The sequence below is a fragment of the Elgaria multicarinata genome, chromosome 5 (assembly GCF_023053635.1).
Source record: "Elgaria multicarinata webbii isolate HBS135686 ecotype San Diego chromosome 5, rElgMul1.1.pri, whole genome shotgun sequence".
NCBI classification, from domain to species: domain Eukaryota; kingdom Metazoa; phylum Chordata; class Lepidosauria; order Squamata; family Anguidae; genus Elgaria; species Elgaria multicarinata.
Window position 1 is genome coordinate 2326593 of NC_086175.1, and position 23941 is coordinate 2350533.

General features: G+C 43.1%; 1 protein-coding gene across 1 annotated transcript in view; it reads left to right on the forward strand.

The window, feature by feature from the left end:
• The window catches only part of ANTXRL (ANTXR like), a gene marked incomplete at its 5' end in the record, with an annotated part of 91154 nt that overhangs the window by 53917 nt on the left and 13296 nt on the right, over positions 1 to 23941 (forward strand). Inside the window, 3 exons of the mRNA XM_063125887.1 lie at positions 4336 to 4434; positions 7320 to 7487; positions 9058 to 9138. Coding sequence (XP_062981957.1) covers positions 4336 to 4434; positions 7320 to 7487; positions 9058 to 9138 — 348 coding nt within the window. The remainder of the gene's footprint in view (positions 1 to 4335; positions 4435 to 7319; positions 7488 to 9057; positions 9139 to 23941) is intronic.

Consider the following 23941-nt stretch of genomic DNA (forward strand, 5'->3'; position numbering starts at 1 on the left):
CAGCAGTGTGAATTGTTTATCAAGAGAGCAGCAAGGAAGAGTTAGGGTTCTATCTGAAATTATTAGAGCTAGAGCAAGCAATGTGGTCTTTGGAGAATTAAAATACATGCCAGGCAAGCCTTTAAGAAATGGGACGCCTGAAAGTCAATGTGACTGAGTCAGTAGTTCCTGCCTCCGTGGCTTGGAATGCATGCCTGCGAATGGCACTGTTCCCTCACCAAGTAATATTTGTTACTCCTTTCAATCCACTTGTTAATTACTCTGGATACAGTATAATACAACTGTTGGGCAGCAGAAAATGGCACCCGAGTGTCTGTAATTCTAAAATGGAAATCAATAATTTGTTATGCTCGTGCTCTACAACACCAATTAGCAGTAACCTTGCTAATGAGTGCAAGTGACGGTTTCAAGCAAAACTTGCAAAACAGTTTCCCCCAAATCTGTCAAGTATGGTGCTTGGTGTAGATATGGCTGTAAAGGCCAAACTGTAAATGTGGAATGATATTGAGGACTGTTGCACAAAGCAGCAGTGGGTGCAAAATCTTTGCCACATGTCACAAGTAAGCAATGTGAGCAATATATGTAACCTTCTTTCATTTCCATAATGAAGCTGCCTTGCAATGGCTCTGCTTGCAATGTGGCGTTTTTTCCATTCCTGCTTTCTTCTAACTGGAGATGCTGCAGGTTGAATTGGGGATCTTCTGCATGTGGAGCACACACTCTAAAGAGATTAAGCTAAAGAGGCCCTTTTCCTTCCCTTCTTTGGTTCTTTCTCACCCATACGTCCTAGGGATCTTCAAATGTTCTGAGGACAGAATTATTATATTCCTTGGCACAGAATTCTGATTTTAATTTTAGTGATGAGTGACTACCTATGACAAGAGTCGTGTCCAAAGAGGAACTTGATATTTTAGGATTTAGTAATCTAATTTAAACAAACACCAAGACTTCTCCGTTACGCTGCCTCACTGAAGTACATCATCATTAATAATAATAATAATAATAATAATAATAATAATAATATTCATTTCTATACTGCCAAATAGCGGAAGCTCTCTGGGTGGTTTATAACAATTCATAAGGCAATAAAATACAGCATAAAATACCACATAAAAAATCTAATACCCAAAATTTTAAACTATTTAGATAGCTAAAAACTGTTGTAATAAAATACAAGACCTGTTTAGATGACTGGCATGAATGCCCTGTCATATGCCTTGAAAATGTCTGGGAGTAGAGGGCACCGAAAGGATGACAACGTTGGCCCCAGGCAGGCCACTGTGGGGAGCTCATTCCATGGGGGAGCGCTACCACTGAGAAGGCCCTCTCCCTTGTTACCACCTTCTGAGCCTCTCTTGGAGGTGGCACTCAGAAAGGGGTGGGGGGAATGTTGATAGCCTGGCTATGTTCAGGTCAGGAGAGGCATTCCATCAGGTATTGTGATCTCAAGCTGTGTAAGGCTTTATAGGTTCAAAACAGCACCTTGAATTGGCTTGGAAACATTCAGTCAGCCAGAATTGGTCTTATGTGCTCAGATCTTCTGGTCCCAATTATTATTCTGGCTGCCACATTTTGCACAAGTTGCAACTTCTGAATGGTCTTCAAGGGCAGCCCCAGATAGAGTGCATTGCAGTAGTCTAACTTGGAGATTGCCAGAGCATAGATGACTGAAACCCAGTTATGCCTGTCCAGATAGGGGCATAGCTGGGCCATCAGCCCAAGCTGGTAGAAGGCACTCCAAGACAACAAGGCCACGTGAGCCTCAAGTGACAGAGATGGATTCAGGAAAACCACCAAGCCAAGAACCTGCTCCTTCAAGGGAAGTGCAACTGCATCCAGAACAGGTTGAACACCTTCCATCCGGTCTGAAGAACCATCTACTAACAGCAACTCAGTCTTGTCTGGATTGAGCTGCAGTTTATTAGCCCTCATCCAGTCGATTGTCACAGCCAGGCACTGATTCATCACATCCACAACCTCACCTGTTGAAGATGAAAAGGAGAAGTAGAGCTGCATTACATGTATTTACACAGATTTCAGTAGATTTGAGCTGAAATTACTTCGTGTTTGTTTTCATGTCAAAAAAAGGGCCTCACACTTTGGGTTAGGTTTGGCACTTGTTACAAATACATTCACGTTTCAGGTGTTGTTCTTCTTGGCACCATTTTCTTCCCCCTCCTTTTCTCCCACAGTCCTTTGTTTCATTTCCCCACTGTTGTTTAATTCCACTGGCTGTGTGACCCATGAGACTTTTTAAAATGATGCCATGGTAGTAAATCAGATATGTTGATTTCACAAACACACATCCAGACAATCCCATGGATGATCAAAGCCAATCAAATTAAATAGTAATGTGGGCAAATATGCCCAAAGACTGTGAGGATGGAGAGAGAAAAGAAATGGGTGCTGTGAAGAAGCAGCTGCTTCCATGGGACAAACAACTGTGCATATTCTGCAAGGTGACATTTTGTTCTAAATTTCTTTCACAGATTCTAATACCAAAATCAGAGACTAGATATCCTAAGAAGTGCCCTGATGCTGGATCAGACCAAGGGTCCATCTGGTCCAGCACTCTGTTCACACAGTGGCCAACCAGCCATCGGCAGGGGACCAACAAGGAAGGGCATGGTGCAACAGCACCCTCCTACCCATGTTCCCCAGCAACTGGTGCACACCAGTTTATTGCCTCGAATACTGGAGATAGCACATAACCATCAGGGCTAGTAGCCATTGAACCTCCAGGAATTTATCCAACCCCCTTTTAAAGCCAAGCAAATTGGTGGCCATCACTACATCTTATGGTAGTGAGTTCCATAATTTAACTATGTGCTGTGTGAAGAAGTACTTCCTTTCATTTGTCCTGGATCTCCCACCAATCAGCTTCATGGGATGACCCCAGGTTCTAGTATTTTGAGAGAGGAAGAAAAATGTCTCCCTCTCCACATTCTCCACACCATGCATAATTTTGTACACCTCTATCATGTCTCCCCTCAGGCTCCTCTTCTCCAAGCTAAACAATCCCAGCTGTTGTAACCTTCCCTCATAGGGGAAATGCTCCAGCCCCTTAATCATTTTAATTGCCCTTTTCTGCACTTTTTCCAGCTCTATAATATCCTTTTTAGGTGTGATCAGAACTGTACACAGTATTCTAAGTGTGGTTGCGCCATAGATTTGTATAAGGGCAGTACGATACTGGCCGTTTTATTCTCAATTCCTTTTCTTATAATGCCTAACATGGAGTTTGCCTTCTTTACAGCAGCTGCACACTGGGTGGACTTTTTCATCGAGCTGTCCACCACAATCCCAATATCTCTTTCTTGTTCAGTCACTGCCAGCTCAGATCCCATTAGGTTATACTTGAAGTTGGTTTTTTTTGCCCCATCGTGGATCACCTTACACTTGCTTACATTGAACCACATCTGCTATTTGGACGCCCACTCTCCCAGCTTGGAGAGATCCCTTTGGAGTTCTTCACAATCCCTTTGTGTTTTAACAACCTTAAATAATTTGGTGTCATCAGCAAACTTGGCCACTTCACTGCTCACTCCTAATTCCAGATCATTTATGAACATGTTGAAAAGAATTGGTCCCAATACCGATCCCTGTGGGGAAGAAGAAGGGGGCAAAGTGGGGTGGGCGCAATAGTCAAAGAGCAAACAAGTGAAAAGAGATTTCGCCAGTACACTGACAATACCAGGAAGGGCCCAGCACTTGACGCGCTAATGAGATGGCGGTGGAAACCGCAGATTGTACCGGAGGAGGGGAGGGGAAGTGGGTGTGATGGACCAGCAAAAGAGTTCATGACTTATATATAATTTCAAAAATATACTAAACAGTTACTAACATATACTAAATATATTGTAATTGTGCTTTTAACCTGTTGGTTGTTTTATTGTGGTTTTAATTTTTGTGAACCGCCCAGAGAGCTTCGGCTATTGGGCGGTATAAAAATGTAATAAATAAATAAATAAATACTAATACTTTTGTGTATTTTTGCATTGCATTCTGAGCAATGCAGCAGACTAGCTAATATTATAATGTACAATGCATCCCCATTTTGCTTCTCAGAATCTCTCTATTTGATTGCAAATAAATTGCCTTAATGAAAGGGGCAAGGAGCCTCTTTTTTCTTTTTTCTTTTTTGCTTCCCTGGGAGAAGCTGCAGCTGGGAAGACAAGAGCCTTTTGTTTGCTGCCTGGCTATGAAGGCCATCATGCAAAGCCAAGAAGAGAGATTTCAGATGGCTGTTCCTTGACCAAGACGCAAACTGCTTCTCTGAGAAAAAAGCTAGCACCACCACCCCAGCTTCATCTTCTTTCTTTATCTTCCTCACAGGACTCAGACGATGAAGATGGGTTCCCAAAGAAAAAGTGGCCTACAGTGGATGCATCTTATTATGGAGGGAGAGGCGTTGGTGGCATCAAGAGAATGGAGGTATTGAAGTTGTTTTCATTCTTCATCAACTTCAGCGATCAATGTTGCTTGTTACAGGAAAATCTAGAATCAGTTGCAAACAGGTTTCTGAAAGAACAACAAAGTGCCAGCTTTCCATGAACATCACGGATTATCTAAATATGAAGTTCGAGGGGAATGGGATCCTTACATTGATGATGCCTTCCTCTCCCACAAGCCAAGGGCTGAGTAGATTAAATTTATTTATTTATTTATTTATTTATTTATTTATTTAATTACATTTATATACCGCCCCACAGCCGAAGCTCTCTGGGCGGTTTACAACATTTAAAAATAGTAAACATTAAAAGTATACAATTTAAAAAAAACAACAACACACACACACATAAAAACAGTATAAAAACAACAGTATCCATTTAAAAACAACAATTGTGGGGTCCATTAAAAACAAACTTAACGTTGTTAAATGCTGTTAAAATGCTGTTAAAAATGCCTGGGAGAAGAGAAAAGTCTTGACCTGGCGCCGAAAAGATAACAATGTTGGCGCCAGGCGAGCCTCATCGGGGAGATCATTCCACAGTCGGGGGGCCACCACTGAAAAGGCCCTCTCCCTTGTTGCCATCCTCCGAGCTTCCCTTGGAGTAGGCACTCGGAGGAGGACCTTAGATGTTGAGCGCAGTGTACGGGTAGGTTCATATCGGGAGAGGCGTTCCATCAGGTATTGTGGTCCCAAACCATGTAGGGCTTTATAGGTTAAGACCAGCACCTTGAATTGGGCTCGGAAACATATAGGCAGCCAATGCAAGCGGGCCAGAATCGGTGTTACATGCTCAAACCTCCCTGTTCCAGCTATCAATCTGGCCGCCGCATTTTGCACAAGCTGCAGCTTCCGGACCGTCTTCAAAGGCAGCCCCATGTAGAGGGCATTGCAGTAATCTAATTTGGAAGTTACCAGAGTATGGACAACTGAAGCTAGGTTATCCCTGTCCAGATAGGGGCGTAGCTGGGCCACCAACCGAAGTTGGTAGAAAGCACTCCGTGCCACCGAGGCCACCTGAGCCTCAAGTGACAAAGATGGTTCTAGGAGAACCCCCAAGCTACGAACCTGCTCCTTCAGGGGGAGTGCAACCCCATCCAGAACCGGTTGAACACCCCCCATCCGATCAGAGGAACCACCCACCAGCAGCATCTCAGTCTTGTCTGGATTGAGCTTCAGTTTATTAGCCCTCATCCAGTCCATTGTCGCAGCCAAGCACCGGTTCAGCACATCCACAGCCACTCCTGATGAGGATGAAAAGGAGCCTAGCACACGTGTCAATGAACTGGAGCTTCACTGAGCCAGTACACATACAGCAGCATCGGATGGGGGGGGGGGATTGTGGTTCCCTAACGTCACTTCTCTGCCCCTGCTCCTGTCCCACATTACTTCTTTCTTCCCAGAGAAGAAAGAGGAAGTAAACAAAGACCACGTGGCCTATTTAGGGGCCGTTTTTATCATGTTGCTTTTCCTGCACACAGCAGGAAATGGCAACATATTCCATTTCCCCCCACAAAAAAATGGATTAAAATAGGTCCGTTTTGTGATGGAATAATGGAAAGAAGGAGTGGGAGGCACGCAGGAAGTGGACGGCATTGTCTAAAGTTGTCATCAACTTTAAAATCACTTCACTGGCTCCCAATTAGTTTCCAGGAGAAGTATAAAGTGTTGGCTATCACCTTTAAAGCCCTACATGGTTTGGGTCCAGGTTACCTGTGGGATCACCTTCTCCCATACAATCCACCCTGGACACTCAGGTCCTCTGGGAAGGGTTTACTCCAGTCAGCCACAACTAGGACCTTTTCTTCTGCCGCCCCCAGACTGTGGAATGGCCTGCCGGAAGATTTGTCAGCTTAATGCTCTACCTGAGTTTAAGACAATTTTAAGCAGATGTAATGAACAGTTCTGAAATAACAAACAAAAAAGAACACTGAAATTCAGAAGCATAAAGCTTTTATGGCACAGACTGGGTTCAGATGACCTGTTAATCCACAAATAATCTGCAGTGGTTTATTCATGATGGCTTAGTGTGTTGTCTGTGAGTTCCTTTCCCACCCATAGTGGGTTATTTCCCCCCAGATAAACCGCCCTGGGAACCCAGTCTGCAGTAAGGGTTGTTTTACTTACGGTGGGTTAGCATATTGTCCGTTGCTCCAGCTTGTGGGTTAAGGAGATTTGCCTACAGAACCGCTCAGCAAGAGTGGCCAAAAATGGTACTGCTGCTCTGCTCCTCTAGAGGAGGATCTCTGAGCAAACTTGGTTTCCTGCCACATGTAGCTGTGTCTCCAAATAACCCCACCCCCTATCTGGAGTTGCCAAAATTTCCACGTCTGGCTAAATCCTCACATTTATCCAATAGCGCATCTGGTGGCTTCACATTAGGCAAGTGTATTAGATTTCGTTCTATTTCTGTAAACTTTCAAGGTGTTAGAGCTCCTCCCCATTTTTGTTGCACACAGGCAGAGAAAGGAGACCCGATAAAGGTTTGAAAATTCACAAAGGAAGCTGGAGTGCCTGTCCAGCCAGGCGGGAGGACTACAGGGGGAGGGGGAGGGGCTAGGGGGGGAAATAAACTATGCAGTGTCCAATCATCTGTTGGGGCACAATAGGCTGTTTGTAAAATAGCAATGTGTGAATCTTCAGTTAATAGATAGATATTCTCTCTCTCTCTCTCCCTCTCTCTCTCTCTCTCTCTCACACACACACACACACACAGTGGTGTAGAAAAAAATTGCATACATGGGGCCAAATAGGAATGAAATGCAACATGTATCTTTCAAGACAGTTCATCTGGATGTTTTTTCCAGTCAAAATCAGCCACACCACACACAGCTACTTTTTCACCTGCTGGTTACTTGTGTCTTATAAGGTGAGATGGGGTGACAAAGGCTCAACAGAGGAAGGAGCAAAACTAGAGAAGCCAAAAAATGCCGTAATCAAATTGCCAGAACAAGACAATGAACCATGGGAACCCAAGCCAAAGAAATATAATGTGCAGAAATTGCCCTCCCAAAGGAAATGGTATACCCCCATCAAGGTAATGTGTACATTTGGTAATATTTAGAAGAACTACAAACACCTATTTCCAGAACTGAATGTCAGATCAGCTCCTGCCATGCTTGGCCATGGCATTCCAAGGGCCTGTTCTCATGCATACTTGAGTTTCTTTTGCAGATTCCAGAGCCCAAAGGAGCCAAATGTTGCAAGCAGCACACTGAAATTCTATGGTTGTTTAGTTATGCATAGAAATATTAGCTATACACAAGTAATCTTTGCCTTTTGTTTTTATTGAGATTCTGGAATATTTTGTTACAAATTTCTCAGGGACTGCTAAAGGAAAATTAGGACTAGTACAGCATTTATAGGTAATAGGCAAATGAGACAAAGAGGAACAGCCTGGAGTTCCTCTTGTCTCTATCTTTTCCCCCTCCCTCCATTTCCTTCTCCTGTGGTAAACTGAACAGCTTATGCTAAGAAGATTTGTTTTGTTCAATATTCTGTAAAGCAGCATGTACTGAAGTGGAACTGATGTTAAGAGAAGAAGCCCCACCCCCTCAGATGTTAAGAGAAGAAGCCCCACCCCCTCAGATGTTAAGAGAAGAAGCCCCACCCCCTCAGATGTTAAGAGAAGAAGCCCCACCCCCTTAGATGTTAAGAGAAGAAGCCCCACCTCCTTAGTTCAGGCCTTTTCCATTTGTAAGTTGTATCAAACACATTCTTGGGACTGGGGAGGGTCTGTATGATCATGACAATTAAAAACATTCTTTTTTTGAATGAGATAGACCCTCCACTTCTCAAGATTCTGACACAATATGTGTTAAAGGGCACATTCCATGATGTATTACCCTAAATTTGGGGAAGTCCTACACACCTACACTCATTTTTGTACATGGAACAATTCTCAAAGAGACTGACAAGATAATCTGGGCAACTTTGGCTGTGCAGTGTCCTCATTAGACAAGAGACTAAAGAATTTGACCTTTTACTATACATCAGAAATTATTCTGCTTATCTTCAGTTGTCTTGTCACATGCAATATTTTCTATGGAATCTAATGTATATTGCAAAGAATATGGATCCCCAAAGATTTCAATGTGCTTTCATTTTAAAGCAATTTTAAGGGTGTTATGGTTGGAGACAGATGCTCAATATATGTATAGTCCATTATCTGCAGTATTGGCAATATCTGGTCATGTGCACACTTCCAGTTGTAGTTTACAACACTGCTTGTGAGATATAACTACACATGTTCTAGAATATAACCTGTCCAATGTGAGTCACTTGAGAATAAATTTACCAGGTCTGAAATGGCTAGCCAGCCTAGGCCATGTGATTAAGGGTAGTGCCTAAAAAACTGGCTAAATGGCACTTGAGAAACAGGAATTACAGCAGGGATAAGCAACTTAGTGCCCTTAAACTACAGCTCCCATCACCCTCAGCCAGCATTGATCAGAGGTGTTATAAACTAAAACATCTAGAGGGCACCAGATTGCCTATACTCTTGACTATAGGATGGCTGATCTCAAATGCTGAAGTCAGGCAGCTGTAGTTTAATGCCCTGCTATCCTTTTGAATGTTTTAGTAATGTCCAATATTTGTCATTTCAGGGCAAGCTGGATGCCCTGTGGGCCCTTGTTCGGCAAGGCTATGATCAAGTCTCTCTTATGAGACCACAGCCAGGAGATAAGGTAAGATGTCACAACTGCCCTGTCAGGTCACTTCCTTGTTGTCAAAAGCAGTGGGGGGGTTTATTCACTGTTCTTCAGGATCTTGTATGTATTAAAAATACATATTAAACTAAATGATTCAGTCAATTTAAAATGTTCCTAAAAACATAAGACGTGCCATGTGTTATTCTGAATTACCCTGAGGCACAAAGACATCATGGGGTCCTAAAGTTTAGTTGAGCAGATGTGTTCTCAATAGTGACTATGTGATGACTGCTTGGGCAGATGTGAGCAACAATTGGGACCACTCAGAAAGAAACCTCATCTCTTGATGGATGCTTATTTTTCCCTAGCAAGCCCAAACTACTTCCCTGAGCTGGAAGAATACATGTTGGAAGGGAACAGCTGGTTGGGCCGGGGAAGTGATAAATGCCTCATTACAAGTGAGAGTAGTCACGGGTTGTCTGAAAGAAGCAGCAGTAAATCCACTCCTTATGAAGCTCTCCCAAGATCTGAATAGTTTTAGGCCAGTTGCACAGATCCTTTTCCTGGCCAGTTGCACAGATCCTTTTCCTGGCCAGGGTCCTTGAGTTAATGGTTGCTCCATTTATTGAGGCACTCTTGGATAAGACTGATTTTTTGGATCCATTTCAGTTAGAGTTCAGGCCTGGATTTGGTACTGAGGCTACCTTGGTTGCCCTGTATGATGATGACCTACCTGTATCAGGAAAGCGTATGTGTTTCTCTAGATCCTCTGCAGTGATCAATACCTTACATGATGGTATATTTCTGGAGCAGCTGTTTGAGTTGGGAGATGGCTGCTTCCAGAGGTGTGGGCTTGGGGGTCTTCCTCAGCTCCATGGCGCCTCCATTGTGGGGTTTCCCAGGGGTTGATTCTATCCCCCATGTTGTTTATCATCTACATGAAACTGCTGTGTGGGGTCATCTGGAGTGCGGTGCATGACAGCAGTATGCTGGTGATCACACACAACTCTACTTCTCTTTTTCATCTCAGGTGAGTGGAGTGGTAAATGTACTGAACCAAGGTAATAGACTGGATAAGAGCCAATAAGCTGAGGCACAATTCAGACCAGACTGGGGTTCTGCTGGCAGGAACCTTCCTCTGTCCAGATTCAAGAAGTGCAACCAGCTCAAGTCGGGGTCAGACACCCCCTGAAGGAGCAGGAGCACAGCTTGGGATAATCTTGGATCCATCATTGTCACTGGAGGCTCAGGTGGCCTCCATGACATGGAGTGCCTTCTACCAGCTTCAGCTGGTAGCCCAGTTGTGACCCTATCAAGGTGGGAATAGCGTGGCATCAGTGATCTGTAGCTCTGGTAACCTCTACGTGAGAGTACTGTAATGCATTGTACATTGGGCTGCCTTTGAAGCTCAGAAACTGTAGCGAGTGCAGAATTTGACAGCCAGGTTGTTGACTGGCACTAGGCAATGTGAACAAATAAGTCCAATCCTGGCTCACCTGCACTTGTTGCCAATTTGTTTGGGGGCCAAATTCAAAGCGCTGGTTTTAACCTATAAAGCCCTACATGGCTCAGGACCCCCATACCTCAAGTGTCACCTCTCCCTCTGTGTACCTGCCTGATCCCGGAGGTCAGCTTCAGGCGCCCTTCTCTGTGAGGCCCCTCTGAAAGAAGCTCTCATCATCTCTATTTGTTTTAGTTCCTCAGATGCTCTGGCCAAAACCGTTTGCAAGCCCCCCCCCCCCCATGATGTCTGCCACTTGCGAAAACTCTGTATTATATATAGCTACATTGGAACCTAGAAAGGTAGAGTTTTAATCCAGCAACTTGTAATTACTTCCTTATGTAAAAACTCATAGCAGTTTTCTCTATCAATTTCATCATGGTTCCTTGCTGTCTACACAAGAGTCACTCATGTAGATATAAGGCTGGGCTTGATAGTATTTAATAACTTACAATCCATGATGGAAAAACTCAATTCATTCCTTCTTTGTTGCTTTATCTATAGCACGTTTTCTTGGCTCTTGCTGAGGTATATTTACTTTAAGTGTTTGGACTAATATATCGTTTTTGAGCATGCCCTCAGCTGCTGAATAGCACACTTGTATCCAGCTGTATTTTGATAGTACTAGCATTGTAGGGTTGATGCTGAACCCTTCCTTTCTTTAGGGTGGCTACAAACAGACCACAATCCTGCCACTGTTTCAGAACTTAGTGGCGAAAATGCAAGAGGGCAGCTGAGCACAGCCGTTTAGTCTCTGATATGCTCAACACCATCCAAGGTGGTGAGGAGAAAGGAAGCCATACAGGGGCTGTTTACATGAAATAAGCAGGAGAAGTGTTAAGTTACAGGGGAGGGGGGCAGATGTAAGAGAATCAAATGGACATCAAAGACATGAGGAAAAGGGAATTGCATTCAGAGGGAGGCAAAGGGCCCTCTCTGTTCCCTGGAACACTGAGGTGAATTAAGGCTGTAGAATATTGAATGTTGAACATTAGCCAAAAATAAATAGTGCTGCATTTTCTCAAAAACGGGCACTGGAGAAGTCTGGCTCCCTGTCCTAGAATTTGCAGCAAGTACCAGCAGGATATGGATATTGCAAGGTCCGCTCCATAGGAATCAGTGGAGCTTTTCTGTACACCCCCAGGCCACTTTTTCACCGGGCAGCGGCTGCCACATTGCCCAACATGCCGCGTTGCAGCCCGACCATTCATTCCAAAGCAAACATTCCAGGACTCCCCCACAAGCAATCCCAGGCATGCTCCCCTGATGTGCCAGCGACACCCAGAAAGGCTTGAATAGAACTCTGCACTAGAGGCCTGAAAGAGAACAAAAGTTGAGCATTCGTAGAAGAGATGAACAGTGACCCTCTCCAGTGCCGCATACCTGACAGGGCATCAGCCGCTCAGTGGCAAAGAAAATGGCTTCTGTGCAGCCCTTTCAGGGTCACTCTGCTGCCCAGGACTGCAACTGTGATAATTTGGGGGGCCATCCAAGTAGGGAGCTGCTGAATATGCCATCACTGGCAAGTTCCTAAGCCGCCTCTGATGTGAGTGAGGCTGATCCATTCCAAGGTGCAATCAGAGACAGGAGCAGAAGGAACAGCTATCTGGGAGCCACTGACAAAATGGAATCAAGAGGGCCCGGCCTAATCAGCCTCTTTCCCTCCTGTCGCTATGCCAGGACACCATTGGTCTTAGGTATTGTCTGCTTAACGCCTTACTCATTCCGTCGCCTAGTCATAGTTACAGCTTTACGAGTCGAAGGCCCTTTCTGCCCGCCCATTCAAGAGAATACTAGTTCACATCATGGCCATTTCTCTCTTTCGGTGCTCCTAGTCAGACAGACATGGCTTGACTGCCATCAGCTACCAGTGGGATTGCAATGGACTTTCCCCTTGGTGGAGGGTACAGCAGTGCTTCTCTTGGTGAGTGCATCTCACGGTGCTCCACCCATGCAGTGTGTGTGTGACATGGCTGTGTGAGCTGTTTTTGTGTCCCCCTCTTTCCCCACCCCTCATGGTCACTTTAATTCCAAAACCACAATTTTGATTAATGGTTTCCTGAAGTTGCTTCTTCAAAGAGATAAGAGATAGTGGGTGAAACTTTCTAGTTGTGTGTCAGTTTTGCCTTCCTCCTTTCTATAGCAGCAACAGTAGCTTCTATTTATTGCTTTACCTTATTCCTACTCTTTCTCCCAACATGTGAAGTGGCTGCTTCAGTTCATTGTTTTCTGAAGCTCTTTCCTCTTCCCTGTGTAAGTAAGTAAAGAAAGTTTATTTGTGTAGCCGAAGCCATTACAAACATATATATAGTCAAATAAAACAAAATAATCATATAACAAATATATAAGATTACATTACAAAACTAAAATCGACCAAAAGCATCATTCAATAGACTCTATTCAGTTACAACTTAAAACCTGATCATCATCATTAGAAAACTTCCTCCTTAAAATTGATGCTTTAAAAGCAAAACAGGCTACTTTTTCAGAAATGGATGGAGTGGTATCCCCCAATAAAAATTTAATCAAGTAAGAATGAGACCTATTAGGTATAAGACCTAGGTCTTTAAACAAAGCTATTCTTACATCTTCATAAATTGGGCAGACAAGCAGGTAGTGCGTTAAATCTTCAACTATATTAGATCCACATGGGCAGACTCTTCCCTCCAAGGGGATCCGTTGGTAGCGTCCCTGGATCACTGCTGAGTTCATTGACTGGCACCGAAGAGCTGTAAATGCAGATCTCCACTTAGAATTAGTTATACTGTTTAAATATTGAGGGTAAGGCGTATGAATAGGCAATTTAGCATACCAGGGGGCAAGTTTTGACAGGCAGGCAGAAGTGCGATCAGCTTGGAAATCATATTTTAGGATATGAGACTTCAAGTAATGTGCTGCTCTCTCAAAACTTAGAGCACCTAAAGAATCCAGTGAAAGACCATACAAATCAATAAGATGCAGAATTTCCTGATTCCAAGGCAGATTTGTCTTACAGTTGTATCTTGACATTTCTTCAAAGGCAGCCAAAACTAAAGCTGAGCCTATTCCTTTTCTCAACTTCAACCAGTATTTAATGGCATGTATATGAACTCTAGCTTTCACTGAACGTAGACCGGCTTCCAGCCGAAGGATAGAAGTTTCAAATCCTTTGGGTAAACCTAAAATCGCCCGTAGGTAATTATTTTGGGCTATTTCTAAGTCCATTTTCAGAGAAGACCCCCAAAGTTCGGCACCATAACAAATCTGGGCAACAACTTTAGCCTCATAATTTTTTAGAGCAGGAGGGATCTGTTTGCCACCTCTGCCCCAATAGAATCTTATTAAGGAATTAACAGTATTGATAGAAATTTTTTTAGTATTATCAAAATGATTTTTCCACGAGCCAGTTGAGGAGAAATTTAAACCTAAATATTTAAAGGACTTCACTTGTTCTATAGGATGTCCATCAATCTGCCATACATGTTTTTTATATCTATTGGCAAATACTAATATTTTTGTCTTATCATAGTTGATTTTTAGTTTATCTTGTACCGCCAATTGGTTAAAGGCTTTCAATAATCTCCTCAAACCTTGTTGCGTTTGTGACAGTAAAATGGTATCATCGGCATACATGAGTACTGTTATTTTCCTAGTACCCAATTTAGGAGGCACATAATTATCATTGTTGCTTAAATCGGTTATTAGTGAGTTTACATAAATATTAAACAGTGCTGGGGCTAGCAAACAACCTTGGCGAACACCTCGAGTGGTTGTTATCATATTTGATAACGATCCAGAGCGGTTCAACCTAACATGGATCTTAGTATCAGAGTGAAGCTCTCGCATTAGCATCAGCAGTCTTTTGTCTATAGATGTTTTACTCAATTTATCCCAGAGACAATCCCTGTTAATGGAGTCAAAAGCTGCTGAGAAATCAATAAATGCCACATATAAACATCTTCGTTTCAATTTGACATACTTGTACCTCAAGTGAGACAAAACAAAGCAGTGATCTACAGTTGAACGATTGTATCGGAAACCCGCCTGTTCTTCTGCTATCATCCCACTGGACTCAAGCCAATGATTTAGTTTTTTGTATAGATACTTAGTATAAATTTTTGACACTACATCTAACAGGCTGATAAGGCGAAAATTAGTTGGTTTGCTAGGATCACCTTTTTTAAATATAGGAACTACTATGCTGATATTCCATTGAGGAGGGAAGTAACCGCTATCGTTAATTGATGTAAATAAGACTGAGAGGATAGAGGCCCACCAGTTTGGTGCCGCTTTGTAGACTTCACCCACAATTCCATCGGCGCCAGGAGCCTTCCCATTCTTTAACGTGGGAATTATTTCACAGATCTCACTAGGGGAGACAGGCTCCCATGCTGGCAAATCCTCTCCCAACTTGGGAGTAAGTCTATTAATCTTTGTTGGAGTCACCAAGAAATTATTATTAGAGGGTTCATTAAATAAATCTCTAAAATGGTCTTCCCATACCTGTGAGGGAATTTTTGGTTCAGTCAATAATTGCCCATTTAACCTCGATTTATTAATAAGCTTCCAGAATTGCTGGGAGTCTCTACTTTGGGCTGCCACCAAGAGATCATTCCATTGCGAACTAATATATATTGACTTTTTATAATTTAATAATTTCTTGTAATTACTTCGTAGTTGACAATAAGGATAAATTAATCTGGGAGCTTGTGTCTTGCAGGCTATTCTTGCCGCTGCTTGTAATTTGGATTTGACCATTTTGCACTCCCTGTCATACCACTCAGGAAAGTTGGATTTCTGTGATTCTGAAAAAGCTTCTTTAGGGAATAAAGGTTCTAATGCCTGTAAGATTTCAGAGAACTGTGAAATTAAATCTTTATGTTCTGACATATGGGTAATTTTACTACGTAGTTGTAGACATTTCTCATCATAGAGTATCCCCAGCAATTGGTGTTCCGTTTGCACAGACCATCTGATTCTTTTAGGAAGAATACAGTTAGAGATGTTCTTAGAACTTTCTTCCTGTGTTGGGCATATCTTAGAAGTCACTAGAAGTGATAAATACATTGGAAAATGGTCGCTCTCTGGATGGCAAATTACTTCAAATCCATTTATGTGTGGAATTAAATCGGGGGAGACAACAACGTAATCTATAACACTTCCTCCCCAACCAGCAAAAAAAGTTATTTTGCCGGGTCTGTCATTAGGATGGTTGCCATTAAGAATATACAGGTTAAATTTCAAAATTATGCTGTAGAAGGCTTTCCCATATTCATTGATCACACTATCCTTTGATTCTCTACCTGCATTTAAGGGAGAAATTTGAGACTGTACGTTATCCATATTGAGGTTGCTCATAAGGCACTCCTCATTTGACCCAATACGGGCATTTAAATCTCCCATCAGAATTATAGATGCTCCTTGATTTATAAAATCCAGTTGTTCAATAAATGTCTCCAAATCCCCCCATATCTTTTCAGATTTATATTTAGAATTCTTAGGTGGAATATAAATGTTTATCAGGTAAAAATTAGTTTTGGTGATCAAGTTGGCTATATTAATACATTGAAAATTGGGATTAGCTCTGCTTATCTCAGCACATTTGATATTGTAATTAGCTGCTACATAAGTAATTAAACCTCCACTTGGCCTGCCATATTTTGCCATCTTACATGCAGGTTTCAACCAATGGTTGAATCCATCAAGGCTAACGTTAGTATATTTGGAACAGATCCAAGTTTCCTGTAAACTGATAATAGCGTATTTCTTTAAAAAGCTGGCTATCTTCTTATCATGGATCTTATTTGCTCATCCAGCCACATTCCATGAGAGCATTCCATAGTGCAGGTCTACATAGGTAGCTGGATTGAATATAGTAGATTGCTGTGGGCTTTTGGCCGATACTACAACCTCTTCAGTTGATTCAAGCTGGTTATGTAATTGAGAAGGATAATTATTTCCTGTTTCCTTGAACTGTCATATAGAGTTATTTACTCCGCACCCAACATCAACATCTACACCAGGCAGGTGATCGCTATCTACTTCTATTATGATGTCATCCATTTCAGGGTGGCACCTGATATTTGGATTCCAACCTGCCTGTACCAACTTAGCTGGTTGCGCCGGGCTCAAAGGGCATGGGTCCATGGGCGCTAACTCATCTGGATCTAGGTATCTCATTGCCACCCAAGCGGGAGTGGAGCATGCTTGATTGTTTATTGGAAGTTGGGAGGGATGAATGACTGATCCTAAAGGATGGGTATCCCGTTCTACAGCTTCCTTTAGTGAGTTTATTTCCGCCAAAACCGCTATTTGGCAACCACTTCTTGCGGGCTGAATAGGGTCGCTCAAACTTCCCCTCTCCTCATTATTATTATTATTATTATTTATTTATATAGCACCATCAATGTACATGGTAGATGTCCTCTGTATCAGCTATATTTCCTCCTCTAACTAAGTTTACAGTCCATTCCTGAGCCATCCCACCTGCTACATTTCCCCCAAGATTAAAAAATGGGGTGTTTATTTCAATCTTGGCTCTATCTGATCTGGCAACTTCCATTTGTTGGAATTTAGTATCGGCATTTTCACACATATTCCTGTAGTTTAAATTGGGATTATCTAAAGTTACCTGATTTCTTTCCCAGCTATCAGTATCTACATCCAGCTCTTTCAAATTTACCTGCCAGTCTTCATCTTGGTTTGGAAGTGGTAATGGTTCTGGCAATTTGACCAAATTAATGAGATCATCTTCACTCACTATTTCACTAGTGGGGGCTATGTTGCACTTACACGTCCCACCTTTGCAAAGACCTAGCAGTGATAGGGGATGTGTCATGTTTTTAAAATATCTAGCTACTGTTATGCCCAGAGACAATATTTCCAGTCTCTTATCATATATCTTTTTAGCTATAATACTATCCTTGAAGGTCACCACGGCACGCGCGTGGGTGTAGTTATAAAACTAATATTCCACCTTCAAAATTTTAGTTGGAGTAAGCAAATCAGTAGAAATGGCTTTTAAGATTTTAATTAGATGTAATTTGCGATCATTCTGCGGGAGCATACCTCTTGGTTTTGGATAGCCACAAAACACTAAGGTGTGAGCAAATAATCTTAGCTCCCAGTGCACATTGGGCTTTGGCTGTATAAATTGTTGAGGTGGCTGGTTTCTCTTCCTGTTGGTGCTCATTAAGGCATCAGCCCATGGATCTTGTCCGACTTTGACTTTAGTGTTTTCTGCAGAAGTGACATTATGATGTGTAACAATGGCATCCTTATGGCTTCTTAGCTCTGAGGTCTTTCTCTCAGAACTGGATGTTTTTTTATTACGTCTAGGCTTCTCTTCTAGCTGTTTAAATAAGTTGTTATAGTTCATCTTACTTGCTGTTTTTTTGGCTTTTTTGGGATTCTTAATATTTTTGCTCTTTTTTGTTTGTTTGTTTGTTTAATGGTTTATTCTTATTTTCCCTCCGATGTGTTTTTTCCTTTTCAGAGTAACTCTTTATTTTCACATTTAGAGAGTTTATTTCACCAGAGATACCATCCGAGGGGGTTATAACATCTAAATCGGCTTGTTTGCTTGTGATTTTGGATATCTTATTTAACTCAATTAATATTGTGAGCAGCTCAAGGGACTCATATAAAAAAGCTTTTATCAGTTTCATTTCTTCTAAGATATCCTTAACCCATTGAAACAGTGAGTTACTATCCTCCTCCTCACTGTGATCGATTGCGTTTAAGGGGAGGTCATTCTCTAGTTGAGTATGATGCTGTGCCAGCTCATCTGTCTGCATTAGCATAAATTCATCCAGTACCTTCCCTCCCTCCACCTGTTTTGCCCTACTGGCTGCAGATGCATTTTCTGCAGCCTCCATCTCCATTGCCAAATTAGTAGAGCACTCTTCTGAGCCCAATGCATACGTGGAGCATCTGTGGTCAATAGACCAGTCTAAGCTAGGCTCAGGGGGCGACAGGGGTATAACCTCATTATCTACTCCTTCTTTAGGGGGGAAGAAGCTGGTAATTTTCTTTTATCCCCTTTTCTTTTTATCTAATGAATTCCCAAGGCTTAGGGGGATACCCTGTTCCTTATATCCCTGTCTAGTGAAGACCATTATATCAGGCTATAAGTTAGACGGAACTGGATAGATCAAATTGATTCACAAATGCAGTTATACTGTTAAACAACTAGAGACCAAAAGGAGGGGGGGATGTCTTTTGTCCAAAGCAAAGCAAAAGCAAAAGTCTTCATAAGTCCAAATAAAAACTAAGTGGAAATAGAAGTCGCCACTCCCCAGAGTCAGGACTCCTTCTGTCAGCAGGTTCTTGTGTAGTTCACATATGACTCCAAATTACCCAAATGGGTTTCTCAGGTCCAGGGAAATCTGGGGTGGCTAAGACAAGGGTTATTAGAACAAGCCGAGACTATATTCCTCTGCTGTCCCATGCATTGAGCTAATGTATTCTCCTCCGACCCTTTGAATTCTTGTTTGGAGGGGTCCACCAGAATTAAACAAACCGAACAAGCCGAGCAGCTGCCTGTTGTAAACTTTGTGGGGCTATTCACTGCCTTGCCTCCAGCAGCCTCCCTTAATGAGGCCTTGGATTGCTAAAAGTCTGCTTCACACAGCTTCATAATCTATTTCTTCATTTACTTCTTTAAGTTGGAATACTACATTTACAAAACTAGGCAGTACAGACCGGTGATAGTCAGAAACTCCGTCTGGCTTTCTTAGCTTGTTTGAAGGCCTCTTTACTTAGCCGTTTGTTCACTTACTCACAGTAGTGACTTTTTCCTACTGGATCCGTGACGTCGTTAATCACTTTCTTCTTTTTGAAGACAAAATATTTATGTTCTTTAGATAAGTATTCTTATCACCGTTGTCCTGAGCTGCAAGTGTGTGAACGACGTGGAAGTGGGACGCTGGAGCGGAAGAGGGACCTTCCCTGTGGGGGAATCTATACGACTGCTTTAACGCACTTTACAACACTTTGAAAATGTTTTGAAAACTGTATATGGAGTGTGTTCTGGGCCCCAACAGTTGTCAAAACTGTTATAAAGCGCTTTAACGCAGTAGTGTAGCTCTTTCCCTGCTCTTAGCGCCAGTTTTAGTATTGATCCGGTTTGCAAAATTCCAGGGTAGTTAATAAGCCACAGTGGCTTGGTAACCACCCTGCATACCCGGGGGATTTGCATAATTACCCTTGGCAGCATGGCTTGTCACGTCACGTGAACCCAGCCATGGGCAACAAGCCACCCAGAAGCCATGAGCTGTTGTAGGGTTTGGGGTGGCTTTTTGGCCACAGCAACAAACCACCCTGATTAGGTTCGCATGACATGACAATTCATGTTGCTGGAGGTATTTATGCCAATCTCCTCAGCATGTGACCAGCATGAGCAGCAAGGGAAATAAGCCATAATGTTCTTAAAATCTTGTAAACTATTCTTCTCTGAGGGGGAGGGAGGGGGAGGGAGGGAGGTGCTGTTGAGAAACTAAGAGCTCCATGAGACAAGTGTTTTTATTCCACACTCGTTACTGTGCACTCACGGATTTTCACAGGTCCCTCTCACAATGTCGTCTGCCTGCCACGCACCCCCCCCAAGCCTTCTAGCCCTCTTTGCACCACAAAAAACACCCCAGAAAGTCTGACTTATTTTTAAAGACAGAAGTTGCTGCTATCTCCTGCTGTGTGCAGGAGAAGCAGTGGGATCAAAATGGCCCACTGAATGGGCAACGTGCAAGTTGTTTACTTCCTCTTTCAAAAGAGGAATCACAGAATCATAGAATAGTGCAGTTGGAAGTGGCCTAAAAGGCCATCTAGTCCAACCCCCTGCTCAATGCAGGAATCCACCTTAAAGCATCCCTGACAGATGGTTGTCCAGCTGCCTCTTGAAGGCCTCTAGTGTGGGAGAGCCCACAACCTCCCTAGGTAACTGGTTCCATTGTCGTACTGCTCTAATAGTCAGGAAGTTTTTCCTGATGTCCAGCTGGAATCTGGCTTCCTGTAACTTGAGCCCATTATTCCGTGTCCTGCACTCTGGGAGGATCGAGAAGAGATCCTGGCCCTCCTCTGTGTGACAACCTTTTAAGTATTTGAAAAGTGCTATCATGTCTCCCCCCAATCTTCTCTTTTCCAAGCTAAACATGCCCAGTTCTTTCAGTCTCTCTTCATACGGCTTTGTTTCCAGACCCCTGATCATCCTAGTTGCCCTACTCTGAACACGCTCCAGCTTCTCTGCATCCTTCTTGAAGTGTGGAGCCCAGAACTGGACACAATACTCAAGATGAGGCCTAACCAGGGCTGAATACAGGGGAACCAGTACCTCACGCGATTTGGAAGCTATACTTCTATTAATGCAGCCCAAAATAGCGTTTGCCTTTCTTGCAGCCATATCACACTGTTGGCTCATATTCAGCTTGTGAACTACAACAATTCCAAGATCCTTCTTGTTTGTACTATTGCTAAGCCAACTGTCCCCCATCTTGTAACTGTGCATTTGGTTTCTATTTCCTAGTTGTAGAACTTGGCATTTATCCCTATTAAATTTCATTCTGTTGTTTTCAGCCCAGCACTCCAGCCTATCAAGATCATTTTGAAGTTTGTTTCTGTCTTCCAGGGTATTAGCTATCCCATCCAATTTTGAGTCATCTTCAAATTTGATAAGCATTCCCTGCACCTCCTCGTCCAAATCGTTAAAAAAAATGTGAAGAGCACTGGGCCCAGGACTGAGCCCTGTGGTACCTCACTCATTACCTCCCCCAAGTTTGAGAAGATTCCATTGATAAGCACTTTTTGAGTCCGATTCTGTAGCCAACTGTGGATCCACCTAATAGTTGTTCAATCTATCCCACTTTTAGCTAGTTTGTTAATCAGAATGTCATGTGGTACTTTGTCAAAAGTTTTGCTAAAGTCAAGATATATGACGTCCACAGCATTCCCACAGTCCACAAGGGAGGTTACCTTATCAAAAAATGAGATGGGCTAGATGGAACAACTATTAGGTGGATTCACAGTTGGCTACAGAATCGGACTCAAAAAGTGCTTATCAATGGAACCTTCTCAAACTGGGGAGAGGCAATGAGTGGGGTGCCGCAGTGCTCAGTCCTGGGCCCAGTGCTCTTCAACATTTTTATTAATGATTTGGACGAGGAGGTGCAGGGAACACTGATCAAATTTGCAGATGACACAAAATTGGGTGGGATAGCTAATACCCTGGAAGACAGAAACCAACTTCAAAGTGATCTTGATAGGCTGGAGTGCTGGGCTGAAAACAACAGAATGAAATTTAATAGGGATAAATGCCAAGTTCTACATTTAGGGAATAGAAACCAAAGGCACAGTTACAAGATGGGGGACACCTGGCTCAGCAATACTACAAACGAGAAAGATCTTGGAATTGTTGTAGATATGAGCCAACAGTGCAATATGGCTGCAAGAAAGGCAAATGCTGTTTTGGGCTGCATTAATAGAAGTATAGCTTCCAAATCACATGAGGTACTGGTTCCTCTCTATTCGGCCCTGGTTAGGCCTCATCTACAGTATTGTGTCCAGTTCTGGGCTCCACAATTCAAGAAGGATGCAGACAAGCTGGAGCGTGTTCAGAAGAGGGCAACCAGGATGATCAGAGGTCTAGAAACAAAGCCCTATGCAGAGAGACTGAAAGAACTGGGCATGTTTAGCCTGGAGAAGAAAAGATTGGGGGGAGACATGATAGCACTCTTCAAATACTTGAAAGGTTGTCACACAGAGGAGAGCCAGGATCTCTTCTCGATCCTCCCAGAGTGCAGGACACGGAATAACGGGCTCAAGTTAAAGGAAGCCAGATTCCAGCTGGACATCAGGAAAAACTTCCTGACTGTTAGAGCAGTGCGACGGTGGAATCAGCTACCTAGAGAGGTTGTGGGCTCTCCCACACTAGAGGCCTTCAAGAGGCAGCTGGACAATCATCTGTCAGGGATGCTTTAGGGTGGATTCCTGCATTGAGCAGGGGGTTGGACTCGATGGCCTTGTAGGCCCCTTCCAACTCTGCTATTCTATGATTCTATGTTTGCTCCCCATCCCGGCTAGAAGGACTAGATCGGCCCTGGGAGAAGGCGGGGACTGGGAGACGCCATCCTGGAAGTCCAGGAATGCGCCTTCCAGCCCTTTGCTTTTCCCTGGTGAATTGGGGGCCGGTCCCGGTTGCATCTGGTCACCCTATGTGCATCTGGTCCCAGTGCATCTGGTCACCCTATGTAAGAGCAATGTATTATTCACAGATTCAGACCTCTGCAGGCTTGCCTTGGCAAACATCGTTTTAAAACACACACACTACCTGCCCAATTTTGCACACTCTAAATATATACACTGCCAAAAGAACATAAAATATAGAAGAAATTGTGATAAAATCCAGGACGTGATGGCAGAAATGGTTGGAGGACAACAGTTTAGAGTGTGCATCATGTCTTGCACCAATGAGTCAAGCATTACAGTGATGGTTAAAACATTGTGAGCTTTTTCAGAAGGGGGAGGGGATCACGTTTCCCTACTGTCGCTTTCCTTCCTGGGTCTCTTCCACAAGAGCGACCGGCAGAATCGCATGGGGAAGAAAGAGGAAGCAAGAAGCAACCACAAGGCCCATTCAGTGGGCGTTTTTATAGCCCAACTTCTCCTGCACTCAGCAGAAAATAACGCCAATTATTGTTATAGCCAAGAAGAACTGGATTTTATTTTGGAGTGGGAAAAACAACAGAGGGAGTGGGAGACGTGCAGAAGGGTTGCTGCGTTGTCAAAATGACCCGCAAAGATCCGTGATTGGCCAGTCACAAGTGTGACTAAAGAATCTGTGTGCAGATCAGTACTTTGCCTTTCTCTCTCTTTGCCTGTTAAGGAGGGACAGGCCAGGGTTGAGCTGTCTAGAGTGGGGGGTGGGGAGGTCATGACCTCCTTATAGCACTGGGCTGTGCAGAAGGCTGCAAAGCAGTGAAAGATTTCCCAGCTTCCCAAGATTTTCCATAGCAACTGTTTTCTGTCTTTAAAAATTCTGCTGCACTTTGCATTTTAGCGCGCACACACACAGACACACACAGGAAATTCCCAAAATTCTGGTTGACCAAAAACCTCAACTGAAAAAGTCAGCATTTTCTTTCTCAAGTTCTAGTGTTCTTCAGTCTTTTTGGAAAACTCCATCATTTCCTTCTGAAAAATATCTGCCCTGATTTTCTGATGCAATCCCATACATGACTCCTAACAAGTAAGTGTCATTGAGTTCAATGAGGCTTACAACCAGGAAGTTAGGTGTAGAATTGCAGCCTTAATTGTTCAGTACAGATGGATACATTCAAGGAGAGTAGGAGGCAAAGAGGGATTTCTTTA